The sequence below is a fragment of the Sprattus sprattus genome (assembly GCF_963457725.1).
Source record: "Sprattus sprattus genome assembly, chromosome: 12".
NCBI lineage: Eukaryota > Metazoa > Chordata > Actinopteri > Clupeiformes > Clupeidae > Sprattus > Sprattus sprattus.
The window spans coordinates 25,827,000-25,844,890 of NC_137910.1; the positions used below are offsets into that span (position 1 = coordinate 25,827,000).

The following is a 17,891-nucleotide window of genomic DNA, read 5'->3' on the forward strand; positions in this document are numbered from 1 at the left end:
GATGCCAGCTTCAGTGCATTATCACAATATTGCCACTTCTCAAAGGTGATTTTCTTGTGGTGAGCAGTTCAGCAGTGATATGCTAGTGTTCAAATATTTGAATAGAGTGTACTTTCTTCAGTACTAGTATAATTGGTGTTGGCAGAAGGAGCGATCATGTTGTCAAACCAGGACATGAATATTTCTGTGTTGGACTGGAATGCCTTTCGTCTTTGTGAGAACCTGTTTTTCCATTCACTTCAATCAGGCCAGTAGACACATAAACACAGCAGTCTCCCAGCATCGCTCCCATCAGACAGACAAGTGCTGCCTCTGGAGGGGGCTTTCAAGAGACCTATATCCATTTTCCCCCCCGGTTAATGCAAGTACATTCAAGTCTCTCGTCTCAAATACCTTCATTTCACACTGGAGTGAGAGTGCACCATGATATAGATACGAGTCCTGCCGGGGCTCATCTGGACTCCAACTCCATGTTCTCTTCTCTCTCGTCTCTCCCCCATGAACTGCACTTGAACCTGTCTGCCTGAAGGAGGAGATCCAGCCTGCTCTGCCTGCCAGAATTGCTGTGGCATCTGGTGACCTCAAAGTGGAGGGAAAACTTGGTAGTGAACTACAATTCCCCCTCTCGGCTTCTCACACCATGCTCTGAACCTGAACGTGGCACAACTCCACACCACTGTGACCTTTCACCCCCAACTAGTCTCAGGCGGCCAAGTGTCTTCATCCAGGTGCTCGTTAATTGTTATCACACTTATTGTCAACATGTACAACATATCACAAGAAAGGAAGCAGTAGAGTTAATTTGGTCCTCTCCTACATGGTACAGGTGAAGAGACAGGGAGCACCACTGAGTAAAGAGTCTCTGTAATGGATAGTAAATGTGTTTGAAAAAGAAAAGCCCTACAGACATATATATATATATCAATCCAGGGGAAAACTGCTGTGTACACATTATATATACACATCAAACACACTGTAACAGTAAGTGTTACTACTAACTAACTAGTTAGTTACTGTAACTACTAGTACTATTGAATGTATAGTGTGGTATCTTTGGACAGTATAATTGAGAAAAAAGATCACCATCTTGGGATAAACTTTGGCTGACCTTCCATGATGGATATGCTGGGATATGAGTCAGATTGTACACCTGTTGCATGGGTGTTTGGAATAACAGGAAACGGCTGAATAGAAAAAATGCTGGACTACATCCCATTTTACACTCACTCACTCACTCTCTCCTCTCCATCTCCAGGCTTCTCCACCCCCCTGCCTTTTAAAGCTCTCTTGCTGCTTTTATTGCACCAATGACACAACGCACTTTGCACTACAGCAGACACCCACTTGGTAGGGAGGTAATGCTCTCGCTTCCTCCATATCTGCCCCCAATCTCTCCCTCTTAGCCTCATGGAAATCCCACACATGATGTTGAGTGCAGCATATGCTTAGACTTACACCTCCGTTTCGAATGCTCCATCTTTGGCTCTTTCGGTGTGCTATCCATTTAACTCCTCAGAAACAGGTCATATCCAATGTCTGAATGAATTATAGTGTGTCTGTTTGCCCCAAGCAGTTTTAACATGTGCGCGCGCGCACACACACATACACAGAGAGAGAGGGAGAGAGACAGAGAGACAGAGAAAGAAAGAAAGAAAGTGAGAAAAAAAGATGTCTGACAAGCACTTTTCCACTCCTTCACTAATAGGAGTGTTCTTGTTTTTATGTTTAGCATTGGTGACCCTTAGGAGATTGCAGGAGACCTCTGTGCTTCCTGATGTCACGTTCCATGATTTATGAGGTGTTCTCTAACCAAGGGTGAATTATGTTGGTCTGGCTACCACAAATCTTTCAGCACACTTCCACACATAAGCACAGAAGTTTGGCCGGAACATTAAAGTGACTGAGTGTGCCAGAGGCTGCCATTTTCCATTACTATGTACCAAATGTTCTCATCAGTTTGTCTATAAAAAATAATTCTGTTAATGTGATTTAAATATTAAGAGGAGTGCACAAGAAACAAAAGTTTTGCAAATTTGTCAGTGGTTGCTTCTATTTCCAATCATACTTGTCAGGCTGTGCAGACACATGATATCTTGTGTCTCTGCCCTTTTCTTCCAATATCTGGATGAACAGCAGACAAATGACTTTCGTCTAAAATAGTCCAGGTTTTTAAGAAATTCTTCTATGCTACCAAAGCGAGTAAAGATGTAGCAAAGCTAAAACCAGTAGTTAAGTAAGGATGGAGAGAAAAGCATTTATATTCATCATTTCACCTACCCACTTACTGGATAATGACAATAAAATATGCAGTAATACAGCATTTGAATTACTTGTGATTTTACAATCATCATTTGTTCATCTAGCAGACTCTGACGTACTATATTTACTATTTATATGCATATTCACATCTCCCACTGTGCAAGCTCAGTGAAAACTAGCCTGGGGGAAATAAAAAGGTGGAACAAATCTTTTAAAAACCTCCCATGAAGGAATTCTCTCCTGGTCTCCACTACCTGGCTGGTCTGGTCACATTAACGACAAACCTGTCCACCCTCATTTTATGAATCGGCAAGAAATTCCTTGAACATTAGCCACGATAACTACCTTACATTCATTCATTCATTCAGAGACAGTTCCGTTTCTAGTCCCTTCTCTTGTATCACCCGCATAAACTTGACCTGATCATGAACTTCATGGTATCCAATAAAGTTTATGTGTCAGTGCATTCTCCTCTGGCTCAGTCATGCCCTGGAGTCTCTCAAGAGGATATGGCATCATTCTGGGAGGTTACAGTCTTAACACTGTAGGAATATTACTAAGCAGCTCCAAGCATCACGTAGAGGGCCTGTAGGGTTTCTCTGTTAAAGACACTGGCACTTTCCCCCTATTGGCAGAGTTGAATACAATATGTACATTTTTTTTTTTTCACAGGAAATGACTTACATAAACCACTGACAAATTCATTGTGAAAGTGAGCACAACTAGTCACTGCCCATATACCTTGTGAATTAGCAAAACTGTATATTCTCGTGAAATTATTTCAAATTGCATATTAAAAAAAACACACCTACTCTTGTGAAACGGTCGATATTAGAAAGAAATTGAGAATGTCAGAGTTCCTTCCACTCTAGAGTCCTTTACCCAGAAATGGTTCCACAGTACTAAGACGGCCTGAGATTGAAGTGGCTATGGAACTGGTATTATACATTTTAAGGGATTTTGAAGGAGAAACTGAAAGAGTTTTTCTATGGTGAAAGAACTTGCTAACCGGTTCTACCAAATCTAAGGGCCAAACATTGAAGCCATATGATGAAACTTCATTTATTGAGTATCATTTATAGAATTCAGAACTTGGAAAACATTCTTCAGACTTTGTTGCCTGAGCTATTGTTATTAAAACTCATGACATTTCAAAATCAATCAATGTGTTCTATTACCCAATAAACACATTCCTTAGAGACCGTGTAAAACAACACCTCAAATCAGCCACAAATAAGACACGGTTAACTCTCTGCAGAGAAGACCACATCACTTTCTGCTGTTTATCTATTTCGTGGAGGGGATTTCTGTGCCGTCAGCCATTGCTGGGAGACAGAGGCTTATAATCAAAACAGTGATTACAGTTTAAACTCTTCCCCCCGGTCTCCTTCAGCCTACCAGCTCTGCCAGGTGCCTGAGCCAACTCTGCCATAGGCTGTCATTAAATCCAATGGAAGGTGGAGAAAAAACAAAAACACATTTGCGTGGTTACATCTTGTGCTCGAGCCCTTTGATGTCTCAGCTTCTGGAACCTGTGGTTTACCTGTGCCTCGCTCACCTGCGTCAATGCTGACATCACTTCACTGCTACTGTCAGGGGAGAGGGTCAAAGGGGAGCCAGGTTCAAACCACAGCACTTTCTCGAGGCAGTGCCACCTAGTGACCACAAAGAGCCACTGCACTCACAAATAAACCTTCTAAACAAATCAAGTATTTTATTATTATTATATATTTCAGAAGTATTACCCATATTCACCATTTTGCAATAACAGCTCCTCTGAAAATTGAGGATTCACAGAGATGCACGACATTTAATACTGTATTCTCCCAACCTGATTGCTATAAAATGTCCCTATAGAGGGATATAAACAGAGACCAAAATGACCTTCAGAAAAAACAACTTCAATAAGTCACTGAAGCTTAATCCTAATCACTGAATGCAGCATTAGATGACCTACTGAGAAACAAGGCTGACTAGCCACCCATTAAAGGCAACACCTAAAGCAACAAGCTACTAAAACTAGAGACAGTTAAATTGCCATTTTGTTTTAGCTGACACTCAATTGACACTTTTTAAACACCTGTTGCACTGTCGTGAACACTAAATACTAATGGTTATAAATGTATGACCTTGTAAAAAAAGGCACAACAATACAAAATCAGCTCCCAAGGAGCTACTGAACCAACGTAAAGTCATCGGTAGAAAAGAAGATAATGGTAGGAAGCAGAATCACAGGAGTGACCTGATTGGAACAGAAAAAGAAAATATTTGGGGATTTCCCCAGGAATAGTTTGGTCCTGGGCTATGCACTATGCACTTCCCTTTGTGAAGAGCAAAAGGCTTGGAGTCATTCTCTGAATAGACTGAAGTTCATGCCCCGAGATGGCACGTTATGTTTGGAATGACACTGAGCAAAGAATAAATCACATCACACGATGAAACTAAATCCTTCTTTCCACCTCCTGTTTCTTGTTGTGAAGAGGCTGCCACTCACCCACAGCAGCCGTGATCACTCTAATCCCAGAATTCACCTCGGCAAGCACAACCCTGGAATTTCCCTTCCAAGCCTTTGCGGAAATGTGGCGCCTTGCTGGCATTCAGCGTGGAGGGTTTCTGAAACTGCTTCTGTGTGCTTGTGTGGAGGCTGCAGGCAGTGCTGGTCAGGCTGGGGTCAGGGGTGTGGGGTGTGGGGTGTTGGGGTGTTGGGTCCGGGGTATGGGGTCCGGTGTGTGGGGTGTGGGGTGTTGGGGTCAAGGGTGTTGGGGTGTTGGGTCCGGTGTGTGGGGCAGACGGGGAGCACCATTGGCGAGCTCAGGCCAGCGTTGCGCACGTCAGTCCCACGACCTGAGCTTCACCTCTCCCCCTCTGGCTTTGGTCTCCAGATTGGTCATTCATTTAGTTTGTGCTTTGGTTTCACTTCCTCGTCCTCCAGTAGGTGCACCTGTTCAAACACACAAAACAACCACAACACTTTATTCAGACGCGTGAGGCCTGGATCACCATGCATGGCTCCTATCTCCTCACAAACACTCTGCTAATGGACTTAAACCAGATGCAGGAACACAGCCACATGCAACAGACAGCCATGCTACAGACTGGCTAATGAACCATCACAATGAGCAGCCAAGCTGTGGTGAGGATGAGCTAGCGGGCGGATAGTAGCACACCTTTGTCTCCACGATGCGTTGGTAAGTGGGGTTGCTCAGCTCCTCCAGCGTCTCAGCCATGGGTTTGTTGAGTGTCTCTGGGAGGAGGAGGCACAGACAGCTGGCGGAGAGGCCACTCAGGCAGAACACCATGAAGGGCATGGACACATGCAGCACTCTCTGAAAGACACCAGCCGCTAGATGTGAGGGGGGAATAATCACTGTGCATCACATGACTAAGGCTTCCTTCCCTTCCTCCCTAAACACCTTTTTTTGAATGACCACCATCAAGGAGGTTATGTTTTCACCCGTGTCCGCTTGCTTGTTGGTTAGTGGGATGGTTTGTTAGCAGGGTTACGCAACAATGGACTTGGTTGTTTTTGATTAAAAATGGTGGACGAGTGTTGCAAGGGGCCAATGACCTTCTGCTTTTTAGAGCGGATCTGACTCATAGGACGCCTTCACACATTTTGTTTAGCTTTTGCTCATGTTGCAAGATACCTCCACCAAGGGCAAAATGCTGTATGTGCTCTCCTGAGTGCCATTCTAGTTGCCCCCAGATCACATGTCTGCTACTTTTGGCTACTCATGGCTGGTTCAACATAAGTCTGTAAATGAATGAAATGAAATGAAATAAAATGAAATAAAATGAAATAAAATGAGCCCTAGTGCCTAGTGACTATTTTTATGGCAGAGATAGTGACACACACACACACACTCTGAATTTTATCTCTGCATTTTACCCATCCAGGGTAGTGATACACACAGTGAAGCACACAGTGAAGCACACTAACCCGGAGCAGTGTGCTGCTTTTGAGCGCCCGGGGAGCAGTGATTGGGGTTAAGTGCCTTGCTCAAGGGCACCTCAGCCCTGGATGTGGGCATGGGACTGCAGTGCTCGACTACTTCAGTTAAGTTATCATACAATTGAATTACCTTCAATCAGAAATATATAAATGCTATATTTTAACTAGGGGACTGACATTCATGTATGTATTTGTGTCTAATGTGGTTCTAATGAGTGACTAATCTGTGTCTAATGTTTCTAATGTGTGTCTAATTTCCGGACTCAATTTCCCATTGTAATTGAACATTAACACAGTGCTCATTAGTACGGGTGCCATAATCACTCTTGGAAACTTGGACTGCATCCATGCACATGCACTCACCAACGAAGGCACAAAGGGTGCCAGAATCCCCCCAACCCTGCAGGACATGGAGCACACTCCCAGCCCAGCATTCCTGTGCAGAGGAGAGGTCTACATCAGCATAAACACACCAGCAGGAAATGGCAACCCATGTGCTGCTCTGAGAGCAGTGGTTAGTAGCACTAGCATCAGCCTGTACCTGATAACAGTGGGGTAGAGCTCTGATGTGTACACATACACAATGTTGAAGGCTGCACTGACCATCAGCTTGCCCACCAAGGCTAAAGTGGTTGCATTAAACCAGGATTCTGTGGGGAGAGCACAGCATTAGCTGAAAGACTGTAGGCCTAAAGCAGTTCACTCAATAATATTTTATAGTTAAGGTACATATATATTTACTCGTCATGGAAGTCTGGGTCATGTCTTCTTGGGAGAAAATCTTACTTACCTGATTTTGCTGGAATGAACATTGTTAATAAACAAGACAATCCCGCACAGGCTAGAAAGCTTGCCATTGTTTTTTTCCTCCCAGCCCTAATCATGGAAAACAAAATGAAAATACAGCTTTCAAATCACTAATCTGAGGAAAAAAAATCCCCCTTAAACTAATCTGTAACATTAATGTACAGCTAAATGATTTTAAATCACAATGGTAGACAAATAATTTTCATAGCAGAAGTGAAATTCACTATGTAACTACAGTTGCCAACTGAACTTTTCTTGACAACGACGTGACATGTGCAGAGTATAACCACACAAGTGGAGAAAGAGATATTGTAGTATGTGTACCAGTGGCGGCTGGTGGTTTTTAAAGTGAGGGAGGAAGGACTGTGCGCCTGGTTGCCATTTGCCTGCTTATTCCGTTGGTGAGTATGTGAGATACAAGTTGTTTCAGGGTGTTTTTGTGGACTACAGTACTACAAAATAGCAGGCAGGGATACAATTGATACAAAGCCACCAGTGTTGCACCATTGTACTTAAAAAGCTGGTGGGCAGCATGTATTTGGACTAGACAAGGCCAGAAGGAAAGGATGCAAAGCCAATTAGTCAAATCAGGCCTACTCTTGATTTGAAAAACTAAATTCTAAATTTTGGGCCTACCATTTGGCCTATTTTTCCCCTCAATTACTAAAGCTATTGGTTATTATTTGACTAATTTTATTTTCAGCTACAATTGTTTTAAGAAGAATTAAGACACACGACCAAAAGGGATGCCATTTAAAATGCATCATGCTCTGAATCATTCACTTACATCCTTTCCACAATATTAAACAACAAGCAACAAAGGCAACAAGTAAGAGAACATTATTTCAGAACTATTAACATGGGCTGTTAGCCTAACATTGTTTGTAGCAAATGTGGATGTTAATGGATGTTTCAGAATGTTGGTCAATGTTCATTGATCACTTAGGGGTGGACTGACTTTGAATAAATTTAGTATTAAACAGAAATATATTTTTATGTTTAGGCTATGTGTCTGTCTTAGCAGATGCTTTAAGCTTATATTAAACAAATAGGCCTATGGAAAAAGTACAAACCCTGAGTAAATTACCTTTGTTCTCTAAAATTGCAAAAACAAAAACTTCCTATAATTGCTGCTCAGATTATGCCAGATTATTACCACTATCACTCAAAGTAGCCTAGTATGAGGCCAATGCCCAAGTGAGTAGGCTAATTAGAATAGATACGAAACACATCGCGTTCTGAAACATTCATTAACAATTTCCATTCAGAATGTCAGCTGAACGTGAACAGTCAGACTAACAATAGGCGTATGAACGATTTAAACAAACAGTACAGCCGATTGTTTTTTATGGTACCAGTGAGCTATAAGTATTTCGCATACCAGTTAGCATTATACGGCAGCGGTTATACCATTGGGTTTAGTGACTTGGATTTTTGGAACAGGTTTCCCTGTTGTTTTGATACTAACCCTCTCCCTGTAGCTCAATGAATGAAACAGTTTGTTCAATTCAATAAAACATGAACAATATCTTCGTTCTCCATTGCACATCCTCTTTATTTGCAATCTTTCTACAACAATCTTTAAGCGTGACGTGTTATCCTTCTGCAGAATGGTTGAAGAGGGAAACTTCTTTCGGTATTAATGTCTAATCCCCTCCCTCCAACGACAAATCCTTTGTTTATTGGTTAAGTGATGTTGGCACAGACTCAGACGCTAGGGAGGTCTTTCCTCCCCTGGGCAATGTAAGTGAATGAGCCCCACGAACCGCCAGTATCAGAGACAGATTCCATTGATCTCAATGGGAGCCAAAGGGAGGACGTCCTCCGTGCAGTAATTTCTTGTTACGATAGGGGGTGCTAATGTTATTTTAACTCAGGGAAATAAATTATAATAATATGCATAGTATTAAATACTGATATTAAACTGCATTTTTAAAGGAGTTTAGTCAGTTCAATTACAAAAATACATTCTCAAAAAGTTTGGGGAGGTTCTTCCTCTGTTTCCTCAATCGAAGAACCTCCTCTGATGTGTACATACCACTGTTTGTTGATAAAATATATGCACATGGGGTATGCCGGAAGCTCCACTAGACCATACATGGCCACGTTGAAGTAGCGGTTTCCTGTATCCTCACTTGCATTCAACGTCAGCCCATAATACACCAGGCTGCATGCGTACCTGGGAATAACAAACAGTACACAAAAGGTGCCGTGCGTGTGGTTAGGCCTTTGTCTTCCATGCCAGTAATCTAGCACTAGCTTTCTCTCTGAACCCTAGAGAACTGTAAAGAACTTTGGTTCTAAATCAAGTACAGCAAGATGGCTGTCATTGTCACTACCAGTCAAGTGTTAACCAACCTGAAAGAAATCTAATGTCTCTAAGCGGTTCCTTGAGGGATAGTGTCCATACTCACCACACATACATACATAAGGGATATTGTCCATACTCACCACACATACATGAGCGATAGTGTGCATACTCACCACACATACATGAGGGATAGTGTCCATACTCACCACACATACATGAGCACCAAGGTCCTCCAGCGCAACACTGGGTGGGTGATGAGGTTAGACAGGCCTGTGTTGGAGCCATTGGGGCGGTCCAGACCAGGGGGCCGCCGGAGCTTCAGTATGGGTCTTCCATTGCCGTTCCTCTGGGCCAGGTCCTGTAGAACCTCCTCCGCCTGCTGCGTTTTCCCACGGGAGTACAGCCAGCGAGGCGACTCTGGAAGAGTCCTGGAGGAGAGACGATAGACAGTTGTGTCTCACTCTCCCAGTAATGGCCAGGCAAATCATGTATAAAATAATTTACTTTCAGTGTCTTCAACATTAGCCCATGCAATACAAGCAGTACGTGCATACTTTGAAAAGATCAACTGAAATAGTTCTGAGTTTTTTTTACTTCCAGAGCAGGTGACTGAACATACACGCATAGCAGGAAGAGGAGAACCCCAGGAGAGTTAGCAGCGGTGGCCAGACTACGCCATGGCCTGATGTAGTAGCCAGAGACGGCAAACAAGGCAATTCCCACAGCAAAGGTCATGTTGGTCAATGTTCCTAAAAAAAGAGCAAAACCAAAAGAAAAAGATCGATGTTAATCCATAATCTCATAGGTACAGCTACTCTGGAAGACTGCAGTGGACTATAGATCAATTAATACTGTCAATAGATGTAAAAACAAATACTACTGAATGCAGTGATTACCCTCCTCCTCCTAAACAACACAGTTTGAAACACTGACATTTCTGAGCAGTTCAACAAGAAATCCAAAGGAGTCGGTCTTGTGAGCATCACCTGTCATGGCCCAGTAGGACTTGCCCACATACTCCTGAGTCAGAACAAAACAGACCAGTGCCATCCCTCCATTCATGAGTCCCACCAGCAGACGGGACAGGGCAAACACTTCATAGCTGGGGGCCAGGGCGCTGACATAGCCAAACAGCACCTCAAAGAACAAGGCTGAGGACGCAGAGAGCACATAAAGAGAGGGAACGGGACTCATTCCATTAGAATCAGGCATTTAAACACATTTTGCTTAGGGACACAGAACCCAGAAATGATGCAACTGACTTCAACTATGGATCGTTTTTTTTTTTTTTTTACATCCCCAGTGTGTACAAATATGGGGTGACTACACAATCATCATGTGTTTATTCCTCCAGCAGAAGATTTAACCAAAACAACGTTCAGTACTCTGATTGTTCAAATCCTTGATTGTGATTGGCTAAAAGCCGTTGTAAAATCCAGAATAACCTTACAAGTTGTTAACATTCTATGATAACATTCCTTATTATACGGCTCTTCAGAATGTTCCAAAAAGTACCGTTGATTTGAAGGGGCCATCCCTACGTCATAGGTCACATTAATTCCTGCTAACATACCGCTGCGAAAAGATAATGTCCATTGTCATTGGCAACGGGTTTTGTACTTCTAATTCACATCTTTCATATCATTCCGCCAGAAGTCCAGTCATTTTAACGCAACAGTAGACAGTAATTTGAAGTCAGCAAGTAATGGGTTGCTATGCAACACCTGAAACTTCAAAGTTCTTTTTGCTTGAAGAACTATTTATTTCTAAACGGGACTCATGAAACGGCAACTAAATCATTAAAAAGAGGTATGTTGGAGGAATGTCTTCTATCGTTTTTGGCAAGTAACCGTGTAATAAGCGGGATAATGTATTGTCCGTCGGTCATTCTCCAAAAATAATTCCCGACGGGGCGAACAACACCCCGACGCGCAGCATGACATGACAGTTTATCATTAAACTATTGTTTATTAAATTGAATTGTTTTTATTTAATGAAACCATATCAAATATTTGTAGTGACAGTTTTAGAAAAGGTAAGTGGGTTTTAGGCACTCCCCTTTTTAGGCAAACCACGGCCTCTTGGGGCTTATTGCTTAAATATACTACCAATGATAAAATGTTTATGGGGCCTTCCATAAAACTGACACGAAGTGGAGCTGAGAGCTGGAATTCTTGTTATAATAATAGTGTTTATTTTTGCTGATTTGGTAATCTCTTATAACCTTATCATCCAGAGATTTGTATAACTAAAGTATGGCACACTTCTACACCGCCTACAAGTCAACTTCCACTGCCGACATATTTCTACCTACTTTGGGTTTCGTTTCCCCATTTGACCTGTTTCTGAGTGGATGGGTGTGCTTTTTCTTTACCTGACAAAAAGACAGGTTTCCTTCCAATCCTGTCTGAAAGAGGTCCAAAGAACACATTGCCAATCAGCACCCCCGCAAAAAACAGAGAGCCGGCTAGGCTGACTTTATAGGCTTGATGTTGAATCAGGTGCCACTGGAAAAGAATACATCTGTATCAGTCTTGTGCATAATCAAACAACAATTGGTCAATCAGGCTGTGCATAAATATCAAATTACCCAATAACCTAAGGACAGGAGAATGAACATTTTAGATTTGTGGCCACCACCTGTGGGCTCAAAAACCTCCTGCCAGTTACTGCCAGAAAGCTCCAATCTTTGCACAGCAATAGTGTATAATGTATGTATCAATTCTATTGTTAAGCAGTAAAAGGCTATTGAATGAGCGGACTTCACATGTAGCCGGCTAATTCTATCCCTTGATGAGATTGGTCCTTCCACTCTAACAACCAGTGCATTTTTTAAGTCACCTCTGTGTAAAGGAGTATTACTTAGAAAAATCATAATCACGATTACTTTGATCAATATTGAGATCGCGATTATTTAACACGATTACTAATTCAGGGTTTCCCCTAAGATGTTTTTCAGCAGCGTGGTTGTGTACGAGGACCAGAGCCTGCGACGCTGGACACTGGGGTAAATTTTACACTGGGGTGAATTTTACTTTATAAGTAGTAGTAATATATGGACCTTTATTTTGTCGTCTTTCCTTATTAGAAATAGTCAATAGACTAACATGTACAAACAAGTGTTATTTAAAATAATCCCCCCCCATTTTTCATATTCAGTTGAAAAGATAAGTACTATAGGCCAACGATGAAGAAGGCTTCATGAGGTAAATAAAACTGCCAGCATTTCATACTTAAACCGATTATGTATGGCAGATCAGATCAGATTTTAACGCTTCGTCTGGGATTAACCTTTTAGGCTAGGCTGTAAACTGGTATGCTACTTTAACTGAGAAAAAGTTATAGTGTCTTGAACAGGGCTAAGAAAGTGGATAGCTCTTCTCTGTACAAGCACTGTCTCTCGTCAGATTTGGACACTGAAGCGTGCATGAGTACAGTTTAAATTCAACATTAATATTCCAACTCCACCACGAGTCTTCTTCTCCCTTAATTAACTTATGTCTGGCCTCAGTTTTTTTTACCCCATAGATTAGGCCTGTAACAATCAACTAGAATATATTTAGCTTGCTAACGAATGTTTCGTCACTTCTATTTAATCTTGTGTAATTTCAGCAGCGGCGCTACTTTAGGGAGGGGTGAAGGTGCACCTCTGTGAAGGAAATGAGTGCACTGAATTTAGAACACAACAAGACAAAAGCAGAGCATTATTGTGAAACGAAACATGGAAATATGGAGTTGCTGAGTGCACCATCTGCAGGTAGGTGATCTAAAACGGGCTCTTAAGTTCATGTGTTTCCCTTGTGGCACGTGTGGCTTTCACAGGCCTTCCGTTTGCATCTGCTCCTTATTCACTTGTTTCACATTGTAGACATAGTTTTGGTTTCAGGCCACTCTGAGATGACAGACGCAGAGAGGTTGGCTCTTTACCTTCCCCTGTGTCGGGTGATGACGACCACTACAAGCCCTATACAACTGTGACACATGATGCAAGCAATTCACATATTTGTATCTTTTCGTCTAGACTTCCTCACCTTCTGATCCCCTTGAATCTACACACATTGAATCCATGACTACATCTTTTCTTCAGGAGAGAACAGGCAAGTGGGTAAGACCAAAGTCAGAAAGGAAGAAGATTCCCTTCTCACCATCAGTGCAACAGACACTATGGTTCAGTGTGCTGAATGTGGTCAATGGAGACTCGTCTTTTTCAAAGAAGAAACTCAGCAAGCCATAAAGGAACAGCTAGCTGAAGTCTTTGATGATGTACAGGACACTTGTGGATTAAGTTTAGTACGTAGACCATTTACTGGGGGATACATGTTTCCCTCTTTATTCCTTGACATCCAATGACAGATGACATCAGCAAGCCATCTGTAGAACAGGTACATGTGAAAGATCATGACTGCAACGATCACGCTGCAATGACCTAATATGGTTATGAGGCATGTTGTATTCATTGTGGTGAATACCTCCGTGATGATGAGGAAGATAATGACTTCTATCAACTGCGCACCAACTTCCAAGAGGACCTGATTCGGCCTGGTGAGGCTTATCATGGTACACAGGACTATTTTTTCACTAATATTGGTAGTTTTCAATGAAAGATGATATGTTGTTTCTGTCAAAATAAAATGCATACATGTAGGCGTACAGTACACAAACATTTGAAAAAAATTCGGAAGCAAATCTAAAATTCTCATGGCCTCACTTCTTTCAAAACTCTTAGCATAATTAAAAAAGCAACACGTTTTCCACACTTCATCTAAAAGTTCTTGGATGAAGGTAACGCCCCATACCTCTGTAACAATAGAACTGATGTCTTCAGTGAATGTTACTTGGCTGCTTAGTTCTTCGCCATCCAGATCCTCCAGTCTCTCCGTACTGAACTTCGGCACTGCTCCTATCAAGACTATCAGCATGGACTGGCATGCCATATAAATCTGCAAGATTACAAAATTTGCATCATGTCTGGTTTGCAAGTCAAATAATAAAGACCAGTGTCGCCGGCGAGCGACTCACGCCAGAGTTTAGTTACCAATACAGACTTGCTAAGCAAATAACGTAAAGCAAGTTGTCCACGTCTCACAATTATTGTGTCTCTATTTGAAAAATAACATAGCTGCATAGAAAATCTTCCGAGGTTCACGTTACCGAATGATATGAAGTTGCAGATTAAAGATACCTACCATTACACCAAATTCTCAAAAATTGAGCTGACGTTTCGTTGTTTTGAGAACGGCTAAATTAGCCACCTAGCTAGCTAACGAACTAATTTAGTAATACATTGCTGTATAACTCAGGTAGCAAGCTACCGATATCTCACCTGTAACAACGTTAGCACTGTCACTGTACGTTTCTGATATTTGCCGAACTCCCCAACAACTTGGAATGCCTCCTCTAAATCCATTACAGGATGCGCGCTCAGAACAATGTGGCATCACACTGACGTGAGAGGGTGCTACGAGGATGGCTTGGCTGGTAAGCAATTTTGTTATGTGTGTCAAGATCAGCAGCCAGCAGAGTTTCGTCAGAGTGTAAAGTTCCGTGAGCATCCATGGTCCAATTAGCTGGCTCAACTTCCGGTCACATTTACACAACAATGTTTACCAAAATAAAGCTAATCAGTCAGGTTTAGTATTTAAGAAACGGCAGAATTGCATAGCCATGATAACAAAAACAAACAAACAAATAAAAAATAAAAAATTGACAAAAAATGTCTAATTTCACTAATTTCACAAACCTATAAGAGAACATTGATAAACCAAACATGCTAAATTGCATTATGTTTAGTAGGCAGACATTATGATACACATCATACTCTAATAAATCAAAGGATTGTGTTTGTGTCTCAATAAAAGTGGGGTGGAATATGATCAGAACATCCTAAATATCAATAAAATGTGTGTTAAGCAGTGATGAATCTCATCATTGACTACACCACAATATCTTAAAAAATGTTGATCATAGGACTGCAATTGCATTGTGCTCAAAGGGAGGACATTGTGGTATAGCCAACACTCTGATTAAACAAAGGATTGTGTCTAATTAAAACAGTTGTGGAATATGTTCAGAACATCACAAATATTAAGAGAAATGTATGTTAGTCATGAATCCTGTGTGCCACAGTACTAAGCAAATAGCTGAGCAAACAGGCAAAATTCCATTATATTCAATGCAAACACATACGATACACACCATACACTACTGATGAAACAAAAGATTGTGTCTTAATAAAAGTGAGGTGGAATATGTTCAATACATCCTACATTTTGAGAAAAATTCGTTTATTAGTGATGTATCTCATCACGACACAATACTTAAAAGATAACAGTCAAAGGGGCAAAATAGCATTACAAGCATAGACCCATTTTATCTTTCAAGTGAATTAGCCTAAACACTATCTTTGTAATTAAAGACAACAATGTTTGTGATTCCACAGATACCTTAAATATTAATTGTTATGGTATTGGCATTTTATTGAGAATAACAACAACAACACCCGACACAGGGACACATTATGCGAAAGACAGCGCTGCTTTCCTTGTGAGAACTTTTAATTTGGTACGACAAACTGATATTTCGTTTCACTTCCTTTTGTGGGTTCTCGATGCTAGTGGAACAGAACTCAGAGACAGTATTGTAATATTACATTCTGGCAGAGAATTTCCCTACCCTAGGTGAATTTCAGCCAATTTCGGTGTGCAATGGCATTAATAGGAAAGGAACATTCTTCCGTGGGGTTTGGGTCAACCCTTTTAATTTGGGGTGAAATAAGCTGCTTCCGGGTGTATTTCTCAAGGTAAACATACCAAAATAATATCCTTCTTCACCCATTAATTTGGGTCAAACATTTTTCCAGGGACTAAAACGATAAATTGGTCCGAATTGGTCCAATATGGAGTTTGAACGCTGTAACTTCCAACTGTTAAATGGCTATACAATGAAGTATTATGGGGAAAGTATCCGCGTCAAAGTAAACTCCCACAGAAAAGCTCATAATATTATAAGTGTCTGACAACATTTAAAGGATCTCTACAAATAGACCTGTGTTTATTTACTGTGGGACGGTTTCTGTAGAAAAAGTCATTTTCTACAGTAATTGAGGTAAACAAGACACAGATCTATCTTTGCAGCCAGACACTTGTAATAACATAGTGAGCCTGGCAGTGGCATTCTAACTCAACACTACTGATTTTGATCCGTTTTGTAAAAAATAATCCTTAAAAAGATAAAGGTTGAAGGTTATGTCTAGGTTAAAAGTTTCCTTTTAAGTTATTTTTCCCTTCATTAATTGCCTTTGGTTTAATAAAACAGTTTCTATTCAGGTCTCCACAACATGTCATTTATTTTCTCCCCCCAGACCTGACCTACCAGACACTGAACAAAAAACTCATGAAATGATGTTTCCCTCCCAGTGCCAGCTGGTTTCTAGTGACTAGAAAAGAGACTAGCATGTTAATACAAGAATAGACTTGGTAATAGCTAGATGGCTCAGGAAATGTATTCTGTAATACTAGTAGTTCAAAAAGACAATAATAAGGCATGATGAGTGCATTTATATCTGAAATGTCATTCTCTATTCAACTAAGAGCCCATCTAGCATTATAGGCCCAGTTGTCTTCACAAGGATTATTTTCTGTTTAAGGAATCTTGTCTTGTGCTCTACAGTCTTCAACAGTGGTGGCTATTTCATCCCCAGAGCCTACAGGCAAGCAATCATGAAACTGAATTCCAGATTATATTGGTGACCCTCTTCTGTGAACCCTTCCGTGTGTATCTTATACATGTGCCCTTAAAACTGGCTCATCTATGACAGGAAAGTACTGCCTTACACTGGGTGGAGCTTGCACTACAGCCTTTGGTCTGATTTGTTTTTCACAGAGCAGGGATACTAGGTTTTTAAATCCTTCAGCCTTGTTTACCAAGGGAACTATTAAGAATGACACTGGGCGAGACTGGGAGATATGCAGTGGAGTGTAGAATCCTTACCCCTGAGAGACATGCTAGCAACTGACACTAGCTCCAGAGGGTTCAAGCCGCCTGCCACTGTAAAAGGCCATAAGAAAAATGTAAACACTGCAGGACTTTGCAAACTTGTTTTAGGATCCGGCCCCCCCTGCCACCAAGATCCCTGTCCCACACAGGTGTTTTCTGCCTTTGATACCAGTTTATGTTATATATTGGTTTCTGATTCATTTTTCCATTTACATCTGATTAATCTGACATCCAAGACAACGAATTCAGCAATCCGTTAAGGACATAGGAATCAAAACAGTGTAACCAAAGCCAAAGAAACAATAACTGCCATTTTTTTTAAACCAGATATTTTGATTTATTAGGCAAAGTTATTTCATTAAGTTAAAAAATAAAACGAATGTCAAAAGAACAGCTGCCAGTACATGTATTTGATTTATTTGATCAAGTGTATTATGTTCCTGAAATGGTCCTAATCTAAAGTATATGCCTCGTACGTACGTAGCTATCCTATCCTTTCATGCGCTCACCTTCCATTCCCATTGACGCAGACATTAACGTTAAAAACATGCCTTATAGGCCCTGCTA

The 17,891-nt window shown here is 41.2% G+C and overlaps 1 protein-coding gene across 2 annotated transcripts; it reads right to left on the minus strand.

The window, feature by feature from the left end:
• Nucleotides 1–3,949: 3,949 nt before the first annotated feature.
• On the minus strand, nucleotides 3,950–14,759 carry slc22a15 (solute carrier family 22 member 15). Of its 2 annotated transcripts, XM_080848460.1 has the most exons (12): nucleotides 14,653–14,759; nucleotides 14,126–14,269; nucleotides 11,704–11,836; nucleotides 10,316–10,480; nucleotides 9,949–10,078; nucleotides 9,536–9,757; nucleotides 9,057–9,197; nucleotides 7,002–7,087; nucleotides 6,753–6,861; nucleotides 6,575–6,647; nucleotides 5,427–5,585; nucleotides 3,950–5,200 (listed from the first exon to the last, which is right to left on the minus strand). In XM_080848460.1, exons 1-12 carry the CDS (start codon nucleotides 14,734–14,736, stop codon nucleotides 5,147–5,149), a joined length of 1,500 nt encoding a protein of 499 aa, XP_080704586.1. In that variant the 5' UTR covers nucleotides 14,737–14,759; the 3' UTR covers nucleotides 3,950–5,146. The 2 variants fall into 2 exon arrangements, with proteins under 2 accessions (XP_080704586.1, XP_080704587.1); XM_080848461.1 differs by lacking the exon at nucleotides 5,427–5,585.
• Between the last annotated feature and the right edge of the window lie 3,132 nt (nucleotides 14,760–17,891).

What these genes read in the sequence shown, in the direction of transcription:
- slc22a15 (XM_080848460.1), bottom strand. Translation starts at nt 14,736, where the DNA reads ATGGATTTAGAGGAGGCATTCCAAGTTGTTGGGGAGTTCGGCAAATAT. An exon ending in TTGGTGCTCATGTATGTGTG is followed by an intron (nt 9,198 to 9,535) that starts GTGAGTATGGAC and finishes TGTTATTCCCAG; the next exon opens with GTACGCATGCAGCCTGGTGT. An exon ending in GTTCATTCCAGCAAAATCAG is followed by an intron (nt 6,862 to 7,001) that starts GTAAGTAAGATT and finishes CTCTCCCCACAG; the next exon opens with AATCCTGGTTTAATGCAACC.